The sequence below is a fragment of the Rhinolophus sinicus genome, chromosome 4, assembly GCF_057876585.1.
Source record: "Rhinolophus sinicus isolate RSI-liver-muscle chromosome 4, RSI-T2T, whole genome shotgun sequence".
NCBI classification, from domain to species: domain Eukaryota; kingdom Metazoa; phylum Chordata; class Mammalia; order Chiroptera; family Rhinolophidae; genus Rhinolophus; species Rhinolophus sinicus.
Window position 1 is genome coordinate 78,157,811 of NC_142504.1, and position 17,070 is coordinate 78,174,880.

Consider the following 17,070-nt stretch of genomic DNA (forward strand, 5'->3'; position numbering starts at 1 on the left):
TATGTTCATAAAAGACACTACTAAAAAAATAAATAGGAAGCCACACATAGAGAAAATATTCACAAAACATAAATCCGACAAATGGTTGGTATCCAGGATGTATAAAGAACACCTACAGCTCAATAACAAAAAGACAAATAACCCAATAAATAGGTTTAAACAACCTATTGATTGAAGAACCTATTGATTGTTCAAAAGCTTTGAACAACCACCTCACAAAATTAGACATATGAATGGACAATAAACCTACAACAAAGCATTTAAAATCATTAGTCATCAGAGGAATGCAAATTAAAATTACAATGACTTACCAACAATCTTGGTGAGGATGTGGAGCATCCATGCTATCATGCATTATTGGTGTGAATGGAAAATGATACAACTGCTTTGGGAAAATGTATTGGCAGTTTTATAAATAAAACTAAACGTGCACCTGCTCCATGACTCACAAATTCCACTCATCAGCATTTGTCTATGAGAAACAGGAATGTATGTTTACAAAAAACTTATGGCAGCTTTATGCACAATAGCACCAAACTGGAAATAGCCCAGGTGCCCATCAATAGTAGAATGGGTGAACAAACTCTGGCATATTTGAACAATGGAATACCAATGAGCAATAGAGAGGATCAAACTACCAATGCATGCAACAACATGCAAGAATCTTAACAGCATCATGCTAAGTGAAAGAATACTTCCAACAAAGAACCCATAGTATTAGGACCATTTGAGTGAAATTCTGGAACAGGAAAAACTAATCAATAATGGAAAAAATATCAGAACTGTGGTTGACTCTGGGAGTTGGTGATGGGGATTGACTCGGAAAGATCATGGGGAACGTTCTGGGGTGATAGTATTGTTCTATATCTAGATAGAGATTTGGGGTTGACAGATGTATATGCATTTATTATAACTCATTGAATATACAATTAAGAGTTTTGCATTTGTATATAAATTTTATACCAAAGAACTATAAACAAACGTTGAACTCCAGTTAATTATATGGATGCTAAACTGACTGATATCTGTCATTTATTTTGAAATGCAGAAAAAATAAGATGGACTGGTGGATGGATAGGGAATGAGTAGATGGTTAATTATGTGATAAAACAAATACAGTAAAATGTTAACAGTAAACTCTACATAGGTGTGCCTAGGTGTTCACTGTAAAACTTGCAATTTTTCATAATAAAATATTGGAGAGGAGAGCAAGGAACACATTTTTGGGTTGATTCTTTAATTTCTTTCCCTTTGATGAAATATTGATGTTTTTATTTAAGATTGAAGATTACTCAACTTGTTTAAGATGATGCTTAAAGATACTTTACCCCCAATAACTAAAACAGAGTCTTTAGCTTCTTTCGTGGAGGCATGACTTGTGATCTAAGTCTTGAGCTTGCTCCCTATTGATTTGTGTCCTTGATGTATTGGTCTCACTATTTCCATATTGTCTGTCTCCCACACATACATATATGAACATAGCACATAAAGCTAAGAGATGGGCTCAAGAAACAGAGGGAGCGTATATGGCTGCATTCCTTCTCACAATGCATCCCACAATATATCAGAAAAGACATTAAAAAAGCAAAAGACCGTCTCCTTCCAGAATCCATAAAAGCATAAAAAATAAGAAAGTGTCATCAACAGACCAGGAATTTCAAGAGATTCCAAAAAGATAGAAAGTGGAAACATACATTCAGGAGACCACAGCTGTGAATCCTGGAATAATGTGGTGGTACTCCAAGAAAAAACAGAAATTAACTGTGGAGCTGCATTCAAACCTATAAAACTTGATTGGAGTTTATAAAATAAGACCTATATAAAGAGGCATAATGTGTTTCCAGATTCAATATTATAAATATAACATTTCTCCAAAACCAATCTCTAAATTCATTGCAATTGCAATCTGAATTCCACGAGGATTTTTAATGAAGATTGACAGGCTGAATCTAACATTCTGATCAATAAAAGAACATATCAGAATGGACAGTTTAGAAAAAATGAATAATTATGGGAGAAATTTGTCTTCCGAGATACCAAAACATTCCATGAATCTATTTGAGTATGGATTCAATGCAAGGATAAATAGTTCAACAGAACCTAATAGAGAATCTAAAAACAAATTCATGTAGATGTTAAAATTTGGTTTATGGTAAAATTGGCATTTCTAATGGAAGAGAAAGAGGAATATTACATAAATGATGCTGATACAATTGGCTCTTTATTTGGGGAAACATATGTAACCCTATCTTATGCCATATACAGAGGGACATGGGGAGTCTTGAGGAGGAGAGGGGGTCAGTTGACTACAGCAGGGTCAGTTGGCTTGGTGAGCTACAAGGTGATGCTTCACGATGAAGTTTGCATTTGCTGGTAGAACACATATACCCCATAGCAAGGTCCTCCTATCAGAAACCCAGCTGTCTTAGTCCGTTCATTAAATGAGTGGCTTAAACAATAAACAGTTCTTTCTCATAGTTCTGGAATCTGCGAAGTCCAAGATCAAGGAGCTGGCAGATGTGGTGTCCGGTGAGGGCCCACTTTCTGATTTGCAGATGGCTGCCTTCTCGTTGTATCTTCTTCACATCATGGACAAAGAGATCATCTCTTTTTTAATGAGGGCGCTAGTCCCAGCATGAGGGCCACCCTCATGATCTGATCACCTCCCAAAGGCCCCATGTTCAAAACCATCACATTGGAGATTAGGCTTCGACATATCAATTTTTTGGAGGGGGAGCACAAACATTCAATTGCTAGCACCAGCTAACCTGGCTGGTTCCGAACCTTTTCTGTATAGTGTTGGCAATGGGAGAATGTTGAAATATCAGCCATCAGCTCTGGGCTGGTGACAGAAACTGGAAACATCACACAGTCAGCCTAGGCCTGGGACTTTCAGATGGTCAAGCAGCCAGCATGTGAGAGAGCCAGATCTTTATCATGCAGGCAAGCAGTTATCAGAGATGGCTACATGCTCATGTGGTACTGGTTTTATTTTTCGTTCTTGAGTTTGCCATTTTAAGTATTGATTTGGGGTATGTGACATTTTTAATAGGGTTGACCAGTTTCCTGGGAGGTGGCATGTGAGTAAAGACCTAAAAGAAGTGAGTGAAGGAGCCAGGCATCTGTCTGGGGGGACCATTCAACAGAGGGGGTGTCAGGGCAAAGGGCCTTGAGAGGGAGCAAGGGGCCCTGTGTGGCTGGAGGGGAGTGAGCAGGGGTAGACACGTCAGAGAAGTGACAGAGGCCAGATCATGTTGGCCTTAGGAAGGAAAATCAGATAGGAGGCTTTTCAGGAGAGTGTGGCTGACAAGTGGACTAGTCAATAGTCTCCATGTGCTTTGAGGTTCACAGAAATGAAAACCAGCAACCTTATGGTAGGCGTGGTCAAAGAATTGAGAGACAGAGATGGGGTTTACCTGAAGATTGAAACGCACCTTGGGAAAGTTCTGCTTGGAGGAATCATGACCTAAGAAGTATCAGAGCAGGGCCAGGTTTCTAGGTGAGCATTCCATAGAAAGATTCTCTAGGTGGTGCCAAAGGAGAGGGTAAGTGTGGGGTGGGCTTACCTCCTGCAGAGATTCCATCAGGACCTGTATCTGGAGCTTGGGCAGCTGAGGTTTTCTCATCTTGTGAAGTGTCATGCAAATACAAATTCAAGTACCCACCTCTCCCAGCAATATTGCTTCCTCAGTGCTTTCCAATACAGAAATTAGGGAGCCACCATTGTCTTTGGGTCTCAATGTGGCCTTGGTCCAACCATGATCTTGGTGTCCGTGGATAAAGGTGTGTGTCATTGTCTTCAGGGTGTGATGTGGGTCCTAGACAAGTACCTGAGATCTAAAGGCAAACTACAGACATTATTCCATCTGCAGGGTGATTTGTTCCTCTCTTTTTGTCAATTGTTGCTGTTCCTTGTGTCTTAAAAATGTAACTTCTCTGTGGCAGGTGCTTCATTGACCAAACTGTAAAATAAGAGAAAGCCTGGGCTGCCCATTTCAGAGAGCTTTTCCTTATTTCCTACTCCAATGGGAAAAAATTGGGGCACCAAGGTTAACCTGATGCCCTCTGCCTATTATAAGTCATAGAGGCAAGCAACAGAGCTGAGAGGTTAATTGCGTTTGATGGAAAGGAGGGTAGACTACGGCTGTTTCTTATTTGCCCAAAATGTTTATGCATGTAAATGTGAAGTCAGAGAAATGGCCAGTGTGGTTTTGGACCTCAGTGTTAAAGTGAATTCAGATTTTCACCCACAGGACAAGGAGTGGTAATAAATACAAGTCTGTAATTAATAAAACCATCTAAAACGGGGGAAAGGATACAGAAAGGGTCTTTGTTCTCCCCTCCTCCCCTCTGTGTTTCTATGCAGACTATTTTTAATCAAAGTTTGTTATATTTGTTCTTTTTAACTTCCAGTTGCCTTTCCTTTCATTAGTGAAAGACAATGTCATTTTAATTGTTTCCAAATTAGAGAGCAAAAGAGGCAGAACTGAGCTAGATCCATAGTACATGGTTCTTGGAAACTGATGATGCATGTTGGGTAATTTGATTTTATGGTAATTATAGTAATTGACCATGAAATATAAAAAGCTGCCTAGTATTATACTTTAAAATGAGCTCTGTGTGTGAGACTCATGTCTACATTTTCCATTCATGCAACAGAAATGTTTGGAGAATGGTTTCATGACTAAAGCATAGATAAAATTAGAATGGTGAGAGACGAGGATATGTGATTTCTTTCAAAAGCAGAGGAGATTAAAAAAACACACACACGTGACCCTTTATTCCTTTGGTCAAACCTAAGGGCGATTTATTATCCATTTATCACTTCTTCTGAATAAAGCTATGAAAAGTAGTCCTCTTGAGGTTTCGTTCTCACTCAAATGTCAGGTGCTTCGTTAAGCAAATTCTGTGGTAGGGGAGAAAACTTGGGCTGTCCTGTTCATGGAACTTGCTCTCATTCCCTCTATTAATGAGAAAAAAATTACCAGAGCCAAGATTATGCCAGTGTCTTGTGGTAAATCTTGGAGACTCAAGGTCAAGATCAGTGCTTATTTTATTTTATTTTTTTAGTGAATTTGAAGTTACAATTGCATATGACAATTATTTTTCTGGATGAATAGCACAAAATAAGGACTTTCCATGTACCATTCCCTCTAAATTATTTTATTTCTTTCTAGCATAACACAGCTGGTGTAAACTGTGAGAAGTGTACTAAGGGTTATTACCGCCCTTACGGTGTTCCAGTCGATGCTCCCCATGGCTGCATCCGTAAGTTTCATTTCAACCTGGTGTGTCTTAGACTGTGTATGATGCTTCAGGGAGGTCATCAGGCTAAATTTTGGTCAGTTATTAGTTCCTTTCCTGCCCTCTTTCTTCGCATTATTGGTTCACTCCTTATTACGGGACTTCAGACAGTTGCATAATCTCTCTGAGCCTCAGATTTCTTATACATAAATAGAAATGATACTGTATTCCCTAAAATTAAATGAAATGCCCTCAAAAGTCCCTAGGAAAATACTAAGTATTGGACCTGTCACATACTAGGCCTATATTAAATGTTAGTTCCTCCATTTTTTGTTGTTTTCACATGTTTCTATGATCTCCAGTAATATCAAATTTTTGTCGGAAGTAGTATCAAGACAACATACTAAAGATTTTACAAGGATTTAATAATATTCATAATATTTAAAATAGCTATGATTTATTGAGCATTTGCGATATGCAAGGATTGCCTAAATACTTTCACAAATGTCATTTAATTATCACAATATACTTAGGATATTGTATCATTATTCTCATTTTTAGACCTGGAGAAACCAAAGGGTCTTAGCAGTAAATACGTTAGCCCTGGTGACAGAGCCACTAATGAGTAGTCCCAGGATATAGTTTGTATCTGTCTGGAGGCTTTATTTCATATCACATCCATTATATAGCAAAGCACCACTGGTTCTTCCCCTGTGGAATTACCAATCAGAGGTCAGATTATGGACTTTGTCCTATCTGTGTAATCTATTTGGATTTTTTCTGTTCTCTGGCTGCCACCATTGGAAAACAACTCCAGTCCTGAAGTTGGTCTCTGTGCCCACCATCCTTCAAATTCATTCTTCATATCATTAACACGGGAAGGCATCAAATTCCAAAGAATGTGCGAACTCTGATCTGTCTCTCTCTAGGACATTCTTAGTTGTTAAGTGTGTTCCTGTTTTCCCTCCCCCTTCCGTATCATCTCATGAAGTAATACGTCCATCATGTTTCTTGTGCCCACAAACAATCAGCATTGACCAAGGAAAACAGACATCATGAATGCAGTCATACCTTGTTAGGAAACTCAATTTTCCATCACTTTTCAAGTTTCTTTCTTTGTCAAGGAAGTGGTCTCTTAGAGATATTAGAGGCTTAGTATAAAGAATCCACAGGACACATAAATCCAAGACAAATTAAGCAAAAGACACCAGGAGAAGTAAGGCTGGGGGGAAGAGGGGTTCTTAATGCCAACAGTTTCTCCAGTCTCTCAGTTCCTCATGGGATGTATGCTTAGCTGAGCTATGACAGTATTTTTGCTGTCCAAGATGAGGACTTGCCTGGTCAGGGAAGCTCCCAAGTGGGGGTGGTACCAAACTTCTTATACTACAAGTATGTCTCTCTGAAATGCAAACCTAATACTTCTGTTGGTTGTGGTTGCAAGAACTGCCTTCAGTAAACTGTATCACTTGAATCTAGCATTTGGGTTGTGGGCGCCATCTTGCTAGGCTGCCCACAGATTATACATCCATGTTTAGACATCCCACACTGTGTCCGCATTACAACTGTGTAACGATGACCACTCTATGAGCATTCACAGTTGGCTCATGGCCAAGAGAGTCTGTGCCCAACAGACCTGCCAGGAGCTACAGCAAACAGCCACCCAGCCCCTCTGATTGTAGTTGGTGCAGGTTTTGCCTCTTCTGCGGTAAGGTGAACCGTGCCCAGTGTAATAAACTCCATTCTCGAGAACATCTCTGTGTGGATGTTCGTAAAACTCATCTCTGATAGCCCATAGGGTTTAGTCAATGGGAATCATCAATCACATGTAAAGTGGAAAACAGGATGTGCCCTTGCAAGAATGACTGTAGACCAATGATAAAGGATTAAACATTGCCCAAGGAGGACATACTTGTCTTATTAACTGCAGTGAAGGACTGAGCCTTTGAAAACTGTGATTTCTCTTAGCTTGCAGCTGTAACCCTGAGCATGCAGATGACTGTGAGCAGGGCTCCGGCCGCTGTACATGCAAGCCGAATTTCCACGGAGACAATTGTGAGGAGTGTGCAGCTGGATACTACAATTTCCCATTTTGCTTGAGTAAGTACCACTGTGGAAGGAAAGACCTCCCTTCTTGGCACATAACTGGGCTTTGTGCACTAATACCTGAGAACACGGCAGGCAGGGATCAGGTGGGTGGAGGGGAGGCAGAAATGGGGTCAGGTAGGTTGTATTTATGTGTTTTATTTCCAGAAGTTTGGGACATAAAACTTACGTAAGTATGTTTTATAGTCCTATTTATCTCCAGAATGTTAGGTTATACTATGGCCATTGCCATCTCAGTAGGTCAAAAGGGTCAAATATTGACAACTTTGACTTAACAGTAATCCATGTGTATGATTTTTCTTCATTAACCCATGTCATAGAAATGTCATGGGCTTCTAGATGTCATGGGTGACCAGGAGGATGTATCTCCTTTTCCCCACTGTCCAGTGAGCCAAATTATCATGGGCCCCCACTTCACCCCACTGCAATGATCTGAGTGAAAGTCTCAGCATCTTGGAGAGAAAAGACATGTATCTGTTAGAAACATCACAGAACATGAAGCGGATGAGTCTGTGAAATTGCCTACGCAAACTGTGACAAGGACCGTGGTTTTGTTCTGCAACAGTGTAAAAGCTGTACTTTGGTGTAAGGACAAAAAAAATTGTCTCATGATGAAGCTCCTCATTGCTGCACTATTTCTTGCCCATTCCCACCCTCACACTCTACAATCACAGGAAAAGCAGAATGGAGTTGTGCGGAAGTGGGGGCAGGACATGTGTAAATGAGGTGACTATATGTCCTGACTCACAGCTGTTGTCCCAGGGTAATTATTAAACTAGCACCCATTTTCATTGAAAAAAAAAATTGTTTTAAAGCTAGTCTCAAATTTTTACATTAAAATAAAAAACAATAAAGATGCTAAAAAAAAAAAAAAAAAAAAACCCAAACAAACCCAAGTTTATTCCTGCTTAGACTGAAAATTAGATATTGTGGGGCCGGCCCGGTGGCTCAGGCGGTTAGAGCTCTGTGCTCCTAACTCCGAAGGCTGCCGGTTCGATTCCCACATGGGCCAGTGGGCTCTCAACAACAAGGTTGCCAGTTCAACTCCTCGAGTCCCACAAGGGATGGTGGGCTCTGCCCCCTGCAACTAAGATTGAACACTGCACCTTGAGCTGAGCTGCCGCTGAGCTCCGGGATAGCTCAGTTGGTTGGAGCGCGTCTTCTCAACCACAAGGTTGCCGGTTCGACTCCCTCAAGGGATGGTGGGCAGTGCCCCCTGCAACTAGCAATGGCAACTGGACCTGGAGCTGAGCTGCACCCTCCACAACTAAGATTAAAAGGACAACAACTTGACTTGGAAAAAAAAAGTCCTGTTCCCCTTCCCCAATAAAATCTAAAAAAAAAAAAAAAAAAAAAGATATTGTGAGCACAAAATTTTCATTTCTGTTCATTAATATACAAATCAGAATGTCTGACCAGCCTGGTTTCAATTACTAGATATATTTTAAATATAAGAATATTGACTTTCTTTAAATTAGTCTCCATATACCACTTTTCACTGAGTTAGAGAAGGCTTCTTCCTAGTTAGTGCAATTTAGTATTTTACTCTACTGTCTCCTTAATCCTTCTCTGTGTCTTTTAATAAACTATTTGTCTAGGAATTCCCATTTTTCCCATTTCTACTCCAAGTCCGGAAGATCCAATAGCTGGAGATATACAAGGTAAGTAAGCTCATTTTTGTTTGACTTCAATAAAATGTTATGCTCCATAGTCTTTTTCTACTTCCTATGCACACTGCTATGCCCAGGTTCAGGGCAAATGGCAGGTACCTTGAGGTATCTCCTATTTAAGCTCCTCACCCCCCATTATTCTCTACTCCAGTCTGTGTTTTGCAGTGGCACTGATTAAGAAAACGAAGCAGAGCTTGGATTGTAAATCACTAACTTGCTCAAAACCTTCAGTGGCCGTCAGTTGCCTATAGTTTTATTTGAGTTCTCCATAAAGAGACCACGAGAGTTAGAGATGTGGGAACAGGCTGGTCCCACACCCATGTCTGACCATTTAAATTTAGGAGTGATATCTTGGCTTCAGGGGTTCCTCCCAGAGGGATGAGGCTCCCCAGCACAGTATCCCCATAACTACTGTCTGTGAAAACCAGCGGAGATTGTGGCTGGGTGAGCTGAAGGGCAGCGGGAGTCCCACATGTTCCTCTTAAAGGACCCATGCATGGTCTTACTAATAGACCCACTTGCTCTGAGCTCCAGCCCTGGGGCAGCAGCTTAAAAGGCACCAGGGACATACAAGGAAGAGCTGAGTTGTCTGGCTCCAGGACGAGGGCTGGAGGGACAGCTTTCTCCCAGACAGAAGTGCTGGCAGAAGCCATTGCTCCTTTGTAGTGCCTGCCCCCTCCCAATCTTGGTGATTACTTGAAGCCCTGCCCCATCCAACTTCAGGACACACCCAGGCTGCTTTCAGTGGCTTTTCCATACAAACAGCCTGTCTTGGCGCATGCTGCAGACGATTGTAAAATCTGTCAAAAGTTTTCAAAACCCAAACAAACAGCATCTGGCTTCAACACGTCCAGTACCTTTTCCTGAGCATCCCCAAGCCCATTACTAGCAGCAGCCAGCCTCAGTTCACAGCTTGGCCTCTCCAGACACCTTCAAGCCCAATGTGAGTGGCACACATCTGTGGATTGCTTTGTGGCTCATGCCAAGTGGTCTGGGCAGGGCACAGGCTGGGGCACAGGCTGAAGCTGAACTTGGCCTGAGGTAGGGGCTCTGGCTGGCGTGCCTGATGGCCACCTTTAGACTGAGACAAAGCAGTACCTGGTCACCTCTAAGGATGAAACACCGAAAGGGCAGACTAGGCAAGCACCAGAGCCCTGCTGAAGCGAATCTTGTACCATAGGGTCAACCCCTGCACAACAGTTCCTCCACTGTGGTCACAGCCTGTTTTCACAGTCATTCAGCTCGAGGGTCAGTCCCTCCCACTGACATGTAAGCAGCAACCAAAGCTCAACTACAACAGGAAGGCACACACAATCCACACAAGGGGCATACCTGGAGCACCCAGCTCAGGTGATGAGGAAGACTGTGCCACAGGGCCCCACATATACCTACATAAGGCCACTCTACCAAGACCAGGAGACAGAGCAGCCCTACCTAATACATAGAAACAAACACAGGGAGGCAGCCAAAATTGGGAGACAGAAATATGTCCCAAATGAAAGAACAGAACAAAGTTCCTGAAAAAGAACTAAACAAAGTAGAGACAAGCAATCTATCAGATGTAGAGTTCAAAACACTGATTATATTTATGGAACAGCCTCTCCTCCAAGAAAAAATAAAATACTGATCATAAGAATGCTCAGGGATAACTCCAACAACAAGATAGGAAACGTAAAAATGGAGATAGAAAGCAAAAAAGAACCAGTCAGAAATGAAGATTACAATAACGGAAACAAAGAATACATTAGAGAGAGTCAACAGTAGATTAAATGAAGCAGAGAATCAAATCAGCAATATAGAAGACAAGGTAGTAGAAAACACCCAATCGGAGCAGCAAAAAGGGAAAAGAATCCAAAAATTGAGGCTAGTTTAAGGGGCCTCTGGGACAACATCAAGCATACCAATATGCACATCATATGGGTACCAGGAGGAGAAGAGAAAGAACAAGGAATTGAAAATCTATTTGAAGAAATAATGATGGAAAACTTCCCTAACCTGGTGAAGGAAATAAATATACAAGCCCAGGAGGTGCAGAGAGTCCCAAACAGGATGAACCCAAGACACATCATAATTAAAATGCTGAAGGTTAAAGACAAAGAAAGAACCTTAAAAGCAAGAGAAAAGTAGTTAGTTACCTACAAGGGAGCTCCCGTAAGACTGTCTGATACTTTCTCGACAGAAACTTTGCAGGCCTGAATGAATAGGCACAAAATATTCAAAGTGATGAAAAGCAAGGATCTACAACCAAGATTACTGTACCCAGCAAATCTATAATTTAGAATTGAAGGACAGATAAAGAGCTTGCTAGACAAGCTAAAGACAAGCTAAAGGAGCTCATCACCACCAAACCAGTATTACAAGGAATGTTAGAGGGACTTCTTTAAGACATACACACACGCACACACACACACACACACACACACACACACACACACATATATATATATGCAATACCTACATATCTATCAACAATTACTTTAAGTGTAAATGGATTAAATGCTTCAATCAAAATAGGGGGGCTGAATGGATAAGAAAACATGATCTTTACATATGCTGCCTATAAGAGACTCACTTCAGATTGAAAGACACAGACAGACAGTAAAGGGGTGGAAAGAGATATTTCATGAAAACGGGAACAATCAGAAAAGCTAGTGTAGCTATACTTACACCAGACAAAATAGACTTTAAACAAAGACTATAACAAAAGACAAAGGAGGACCCAGTAATCCCACTTCTGGGTATTTATCCAAAAAATCCCAATATACTTCTTCAAGGGGACATGTGCATCCATATTTTTATTGCAGCATTGTTTACAATGGACAAGATATGGAGGCAGCCTAGGTTTGCCTCAATGGATCAATGGATAAAGTGGAGGTGATACATATACAAGTATATAATGGAATATTGTCAGCCATGGATGGGAGAGTGTTCTTGCCATCTGCAGTGGCATGGATGGACCTGGAGGGTATTGTGCTGAGTGGAGAGTGTCATACAGAGAAAGACAGTTGAAATATGATTTTGCTTATATGTGGAATCTAAAGAACAAAACAAACAAAACAGAAGCAAACACATAGATACAGAGTGCGTGTTAATAGTTGCCAGATGGGAGGGGACTTGGGGGGGTGAAAAAGGGGAAGGGATTAAGAAGTACCAATTGATTGTTACAACGTAGTCATGGGGATGTAGGGTATAGCATAAGGAATATAGTCAATAATATTGTAATAACGATGTATGATGACAGATGGGTACTAGATTTATTGGGGTGATAGATGGGGGGAGGGTTTGGGAGTAGGATGAAAAAGCTGAAGGGATTAAGAAGTATAAATTGGTAGTTACAAAATGGTCTTGGGGATGTAAAGTAAAGTATAGGGAATATAGTCAATAATACGGTAATAACTATGTATAGTACCATGTAGTTACTAGACTAGTCAGGGAGATCACTTCTTAAATTACATAAATGTCTAACCACTAGGCTGTACACCTGAAATGAACATAAATAATACTGAATGTCAACTGTAATTGAAAAATTAGAAAAGAGGGGGAAAGGTGAAGGGTAATGAGAGGTTCAAATCTCCAGGTATAAAACAAATAAGTCATAGGGATGCAATGTACAGCATAGGGAACATAGTCAATAATATTGTGATAGCATGGTACAGTGTTAGATCGTTCCTGGATTTATCATGGTGGTCATTTATTTAGGTATATAAATATTGAATAACTGTGTTGTATTCCTGAAACTAATATTGTAAGTTAGCTATATTTTAATAAAAATCTTTCAAAAAAGAGACCCTGAGAAAGGAAATGAGTGCAGCAGTTTACATGGGAGATGACCCCAGGAAACATCATTGAGGGAGTGAGTGAGGGAGTGAAGGGAGCCATTATGAATGTGCTTAGCAAGCAAGGTCCTATTGCCGCTCTGCAAGCACCTGGGAGAAGCATCCAGACACAGGAGAGAGCAAGTGCCAAGTCCTTGGGGCAAGAGCATGTTGGAGGTGTTCACCGAACAAAAGGGAGACTAGGTGTATGAAAGCAGAGTGAGTGAAGGGGGGAAGGGTAAGGAAGGGAAGCTCCAGGGACCCCACGGTAGGCCCTCGTCAGCCACTGCAAAGACTTAACATTCTTCTCGGAATGAGACAGGAACCATGGAGAGTTTTGCACCAGGACGTGACATTGCATATGGATCTTTGTGGCTTTTGTGTTGAAAACCAATTGTAGGGGGAAAAGAGAAAGAGCAAGGAGATGACACGGGAAGCTATTGCCATAATCCATGAGGAAGGGATGATGGTGACCCAGACCCAGGAGGTCTCAGTGGAGGTGACAAGAAGTGGACAGATTGTGGATGTAATCTGAAGATATTGTAATCTGATAGGACTTGCCGGGACATTGCTGGACTGGAAGTGGGATATGAGAGAAAGGGTGACTACAAGGCTTTTGGATGGAGCAGACAAGGAAGATGTTGCCATCTATTGAGGCAGGAAGGGTTGTCAAAGAGGAGAAGGAGGAGTGCATGAAGGGGAGAGGCAGGCGGGTGCAGCGGTGGGAGTTTGTGGACACTCTCTTCTGATTGTTCCTTTTTTTTGTGGGGTTTTTTCAGTGAAATTCGAATCAAGGTCAGAGGCAGACAGTGAGACTAGGGAGGAGGCCTCCTTGGAGTTGAGGAGAGAGAAGGTGTGAAAGAGTCATCCCAGAATGTGGGGGAGTGAATGGGCTTGAGGAATGTCATAGGATTTCAGGACAGCACAAACGGCTCACCTGAAGTCAGGTGTAACGTGATCCGGTTTACCTTCCTATGCTGTTTCTACTTCTGCCCTAACTGTACCCAGCTCCTCTGATCAAACCACGGCACTGTGTGTTACTGAGTGGGGTACTGACTCCAGTTTTTGTCAGACACTTGGTCACTTGGGGACAACAGTTCTAATACCCACAGGACCTACGGTATCCTGCCCATAGTGGATCTAATCAAGTACTTACTTAAATGTTTGTTAATTGATGAGAATGGAACTCAGCTATTGAGCTTTGGTTACAACACACACGGCTGGCCTTCTGCCACAAGAATGTTTTAGATCTCCCACTTACTCTTTACAGTAATCCCTTTGTTATTCAATTCCCTTTTCTCCCCAACTAGACTGGTGGTGACTTCAGGAAAAGAAATTTAATTGAACTTGAAGGGAAGTTCAGATGTCTGTTACAAAATATGAGGGAAGACTTAGAACATTGCCTCAAGGAAAATAAATTTAATTAGTACAGTTAGATTTATTTGGGAATTTGAATGCATAGATATCTACTTCAATTTGGCCTTTTATTAATGCATTTAAAAAACAACTTGGGGCCTAACTGCTGGCAGTGAACGTTAGAAGCACAAACATCGCAACTGCCAGAAGATATATAGTATTGGATAATACCGAGCATCCTTCAACCCCTGATAATTTTAATTCTTTAAGGCCCATTGATACTTTCATGTCTCCTTATACAGTGGTTTTTAAACAAGACTGTGTTTTAGAATCCCTTGCTTTGTTAGAAGATATAAATTACTGTGTATCACCTCAGATCTCAATCTAGATTTCCAGAGGTGAAGTCCAGGCTTTTATTTTGAACAAATTTTCCAGATGATTCTAATATATCTCTTGTTAAGAACCAATTCTCTAGCTAGTAAAATATCCCATTTAGCCGTTGGCAAACTTTCCTGTAAAGGGTCAGACAGTAAATATTTTCAGTTTTGTAGGAAAAGTTGCAATGCTCAACTTTGCTGTTGTACTGGGAAAACAACTATAAACAATATGTAAATGAATGAACTTAGCTGGATTCCAATAAAACTTTACTAAAACAGGGATGTATTTGGTGCTCAGGCCATCGTTTACAGATCCCGGGGTTGTATCAGAACCTCTGGGTTTGAGATTCCACACCCAGGCAATGGTGTTTTACTAGGAAATTCCAATGTGTGGCCAAAATTGAGAACCACTGTTCTAGAAAACCCATATGCTCCATTCCAGACACTAAAGCTTTGAAGCAAAAGGACAAAACAGTTTTGCAGATCATGTTGTTGGCAGGTTTTCCATTGTATTTCATAACCAGGAATATTGTTAGGATTCTCTGCATCCAAGTCATGTTTTATATGCACTTAAGATTTATTTTTAGGAGGTCAATGCATAATAGACACATCTTCAAGGACTTCTTTTGAAAATGAGAACATACAGACAGCACACACTTTAGAGAGACACTAGCCTAAAGGCACATGTACACTTTTATTCCTCTAAGTTCAAGGAAAGAGCAGATACAAGTAAAATCGCCAGATTGCAGAAAGACGCTAGGTGCTTACTTTAGGAGATTGATACAACCTATGGAAAGCAGCCCTTTTGACCTGAAGATACAGCTGCCCAGGAGGTTTTGTGACAAATGCTGTGAAAAGGTTTTGATTCCCCCAATCACTTTATTAGGAACTACATGCCATTGCCAAAATTTTGAGGTCAGTTTGGTTGGAACTAAGGATGAGAACTCTGAGGTTGGAGCGACAGTCACTGGGGCATGCTTTCCTGGCTGTGTCCCTGGGTGGGCATTTTATCTGCCCGGCACGGTGGGGCAGTCCCTGTTGGCATGGAGACCTGCCAGGTAAGGCTGAGAGAGGGACACACGAATCCTGATAGCTCAGTTTGGAAGCGCTGTGTAGATGTCAATAAAATAGAATTCAAGGAATGGTGTTTACTGAAGAGAATTTTAGTCTTCAATATTTAGCATATTCTTCATTCTTCAAACTTCTATTAAGCGCCTACTCTGTACTAGGAAATGACAAGGCAACTGCACAGTCCCTGCTCCCTGGAAGCTCCCAGTCCTGCAGGAAACACACAGGTAAACAGTTATGGCAGCAGTAGTTAATGCTATGATCAGCCAAGAATACAAAGCCATGAGATTGGATAGAAGAGGCATCCTTACAGCCCCTTCCAGAAGGGAGAGAGGGAAGGCAAGACAGTAGGTGGGAAGGAAGGAAGGAAGGAAGGAAGGAGGGAAGGAAGGAAGGAAGGAAGGAAGGAAGGAAGGAAGGAAGGAAGGAAGGAAGGGGTTATGGAAGAGCTTCCCCAGAGCAGGAGGGGGAGACATCTGAGCTGAGTCTTGGAGCGTGAACGAGTTAGCCAGGCCGAGGGGCAGCTAAAAGAAGACATGGGGATAGGAGAGGGGATGACAGGTAGGTCATTGGGACTGAATCGTGGGGAAGGGTGAAAGAGTGGAACAAGTGAATCGTGGGGTAGGGAGAGGAAAGGACTAGGAAAAGACCAGCGTGGGCAGCCAGGCTGGGATATGCAGCTTGCAGTGCACCACTGCACCTCATCTGAGGGGGTGCGATGTCCTTTGAGGACATTGCAGATTTGTACATTTATGATGACGATTTTACAGCAAGTGACAGGAAAGCATCTTGAGGAAGGGACACCTTTTTCTAGTTTGTGGAAAGGTGCCGTGTGGGCTACTGGCAGCCTGGATGATTTTGAAGGGTCTGTTATGTCACACATGTCAAGGACTTTGGATTGTGTCATGAAGGCATTGGGTCAGCTTTGAGGGATTTAAACTGGAAAGTGATATGAAAAGAAAGATCGCTCTTGATCCCAGGATGGAGAGTGAATTGGAAGGGGCAAGATGGGGAACAGACAGCCTTGTTGGGAGGCTGTTGAAATAATCCCGGTAAACAGGATGAGACCCTGAAGGAAGGCTCTGGAACTCTGGAAGGAGAGGAGGATTGCAGGGACTTTCCTGAGGTGTAATCACTGTGACTTGGTGATAGATGGAAGGTGAGGGAGGTGAAGGGCAGGGGCCCCAGAGGGTTCTGCCTCTGGCACTGTGTGGGGCTACTTGCTAGAAAAGGAAGAGGACATGTTGAAAAGTGAATTTCAGAAACAGTATTTTAAATGCATAGGTACTAGATGGTTTCTTTCTGTTTACAAATGGTTGTAAATCAGGATTCCTTGGACTTTAATGTCAACGTAAAGTTCAAGTTTCTTACTTAATTCCAAAGTCTGGTTTAATGCTAAGACTGTATTTGACAGGAGAGCTTTCCCTTTCCCGGCGG

General features: G+C 41.7%; 1 protein-coding gene across 1 annotated transcript in view; it reads left to right on the plus strand.

The window, feature by feature from the left end:
- The window catches only part of LAMA3 (laminin subunit alpha 3), a 264,040-nt gene that overhangs the window by 77,641 nt on the left and 169,329 nt on the right, over positions 1-17,070 (plus strand). The window contains exons 9-11 of the mRNA XM_088797937.1: positions 5,178-5,268; positions 7,210-7,341; positions 8,946-9,008. Coding sequence (XP_088654063.1) covers positions 5,178-5,268; positions 7,210-7,341; positions 8,946-9,008 — 286 coding nt within the window. The remainder of the gene's footprint in view (positions 1-5,177; positions 5,269-7,209; positions 7,342-8,945; positions 9,009-17,070) is intronic.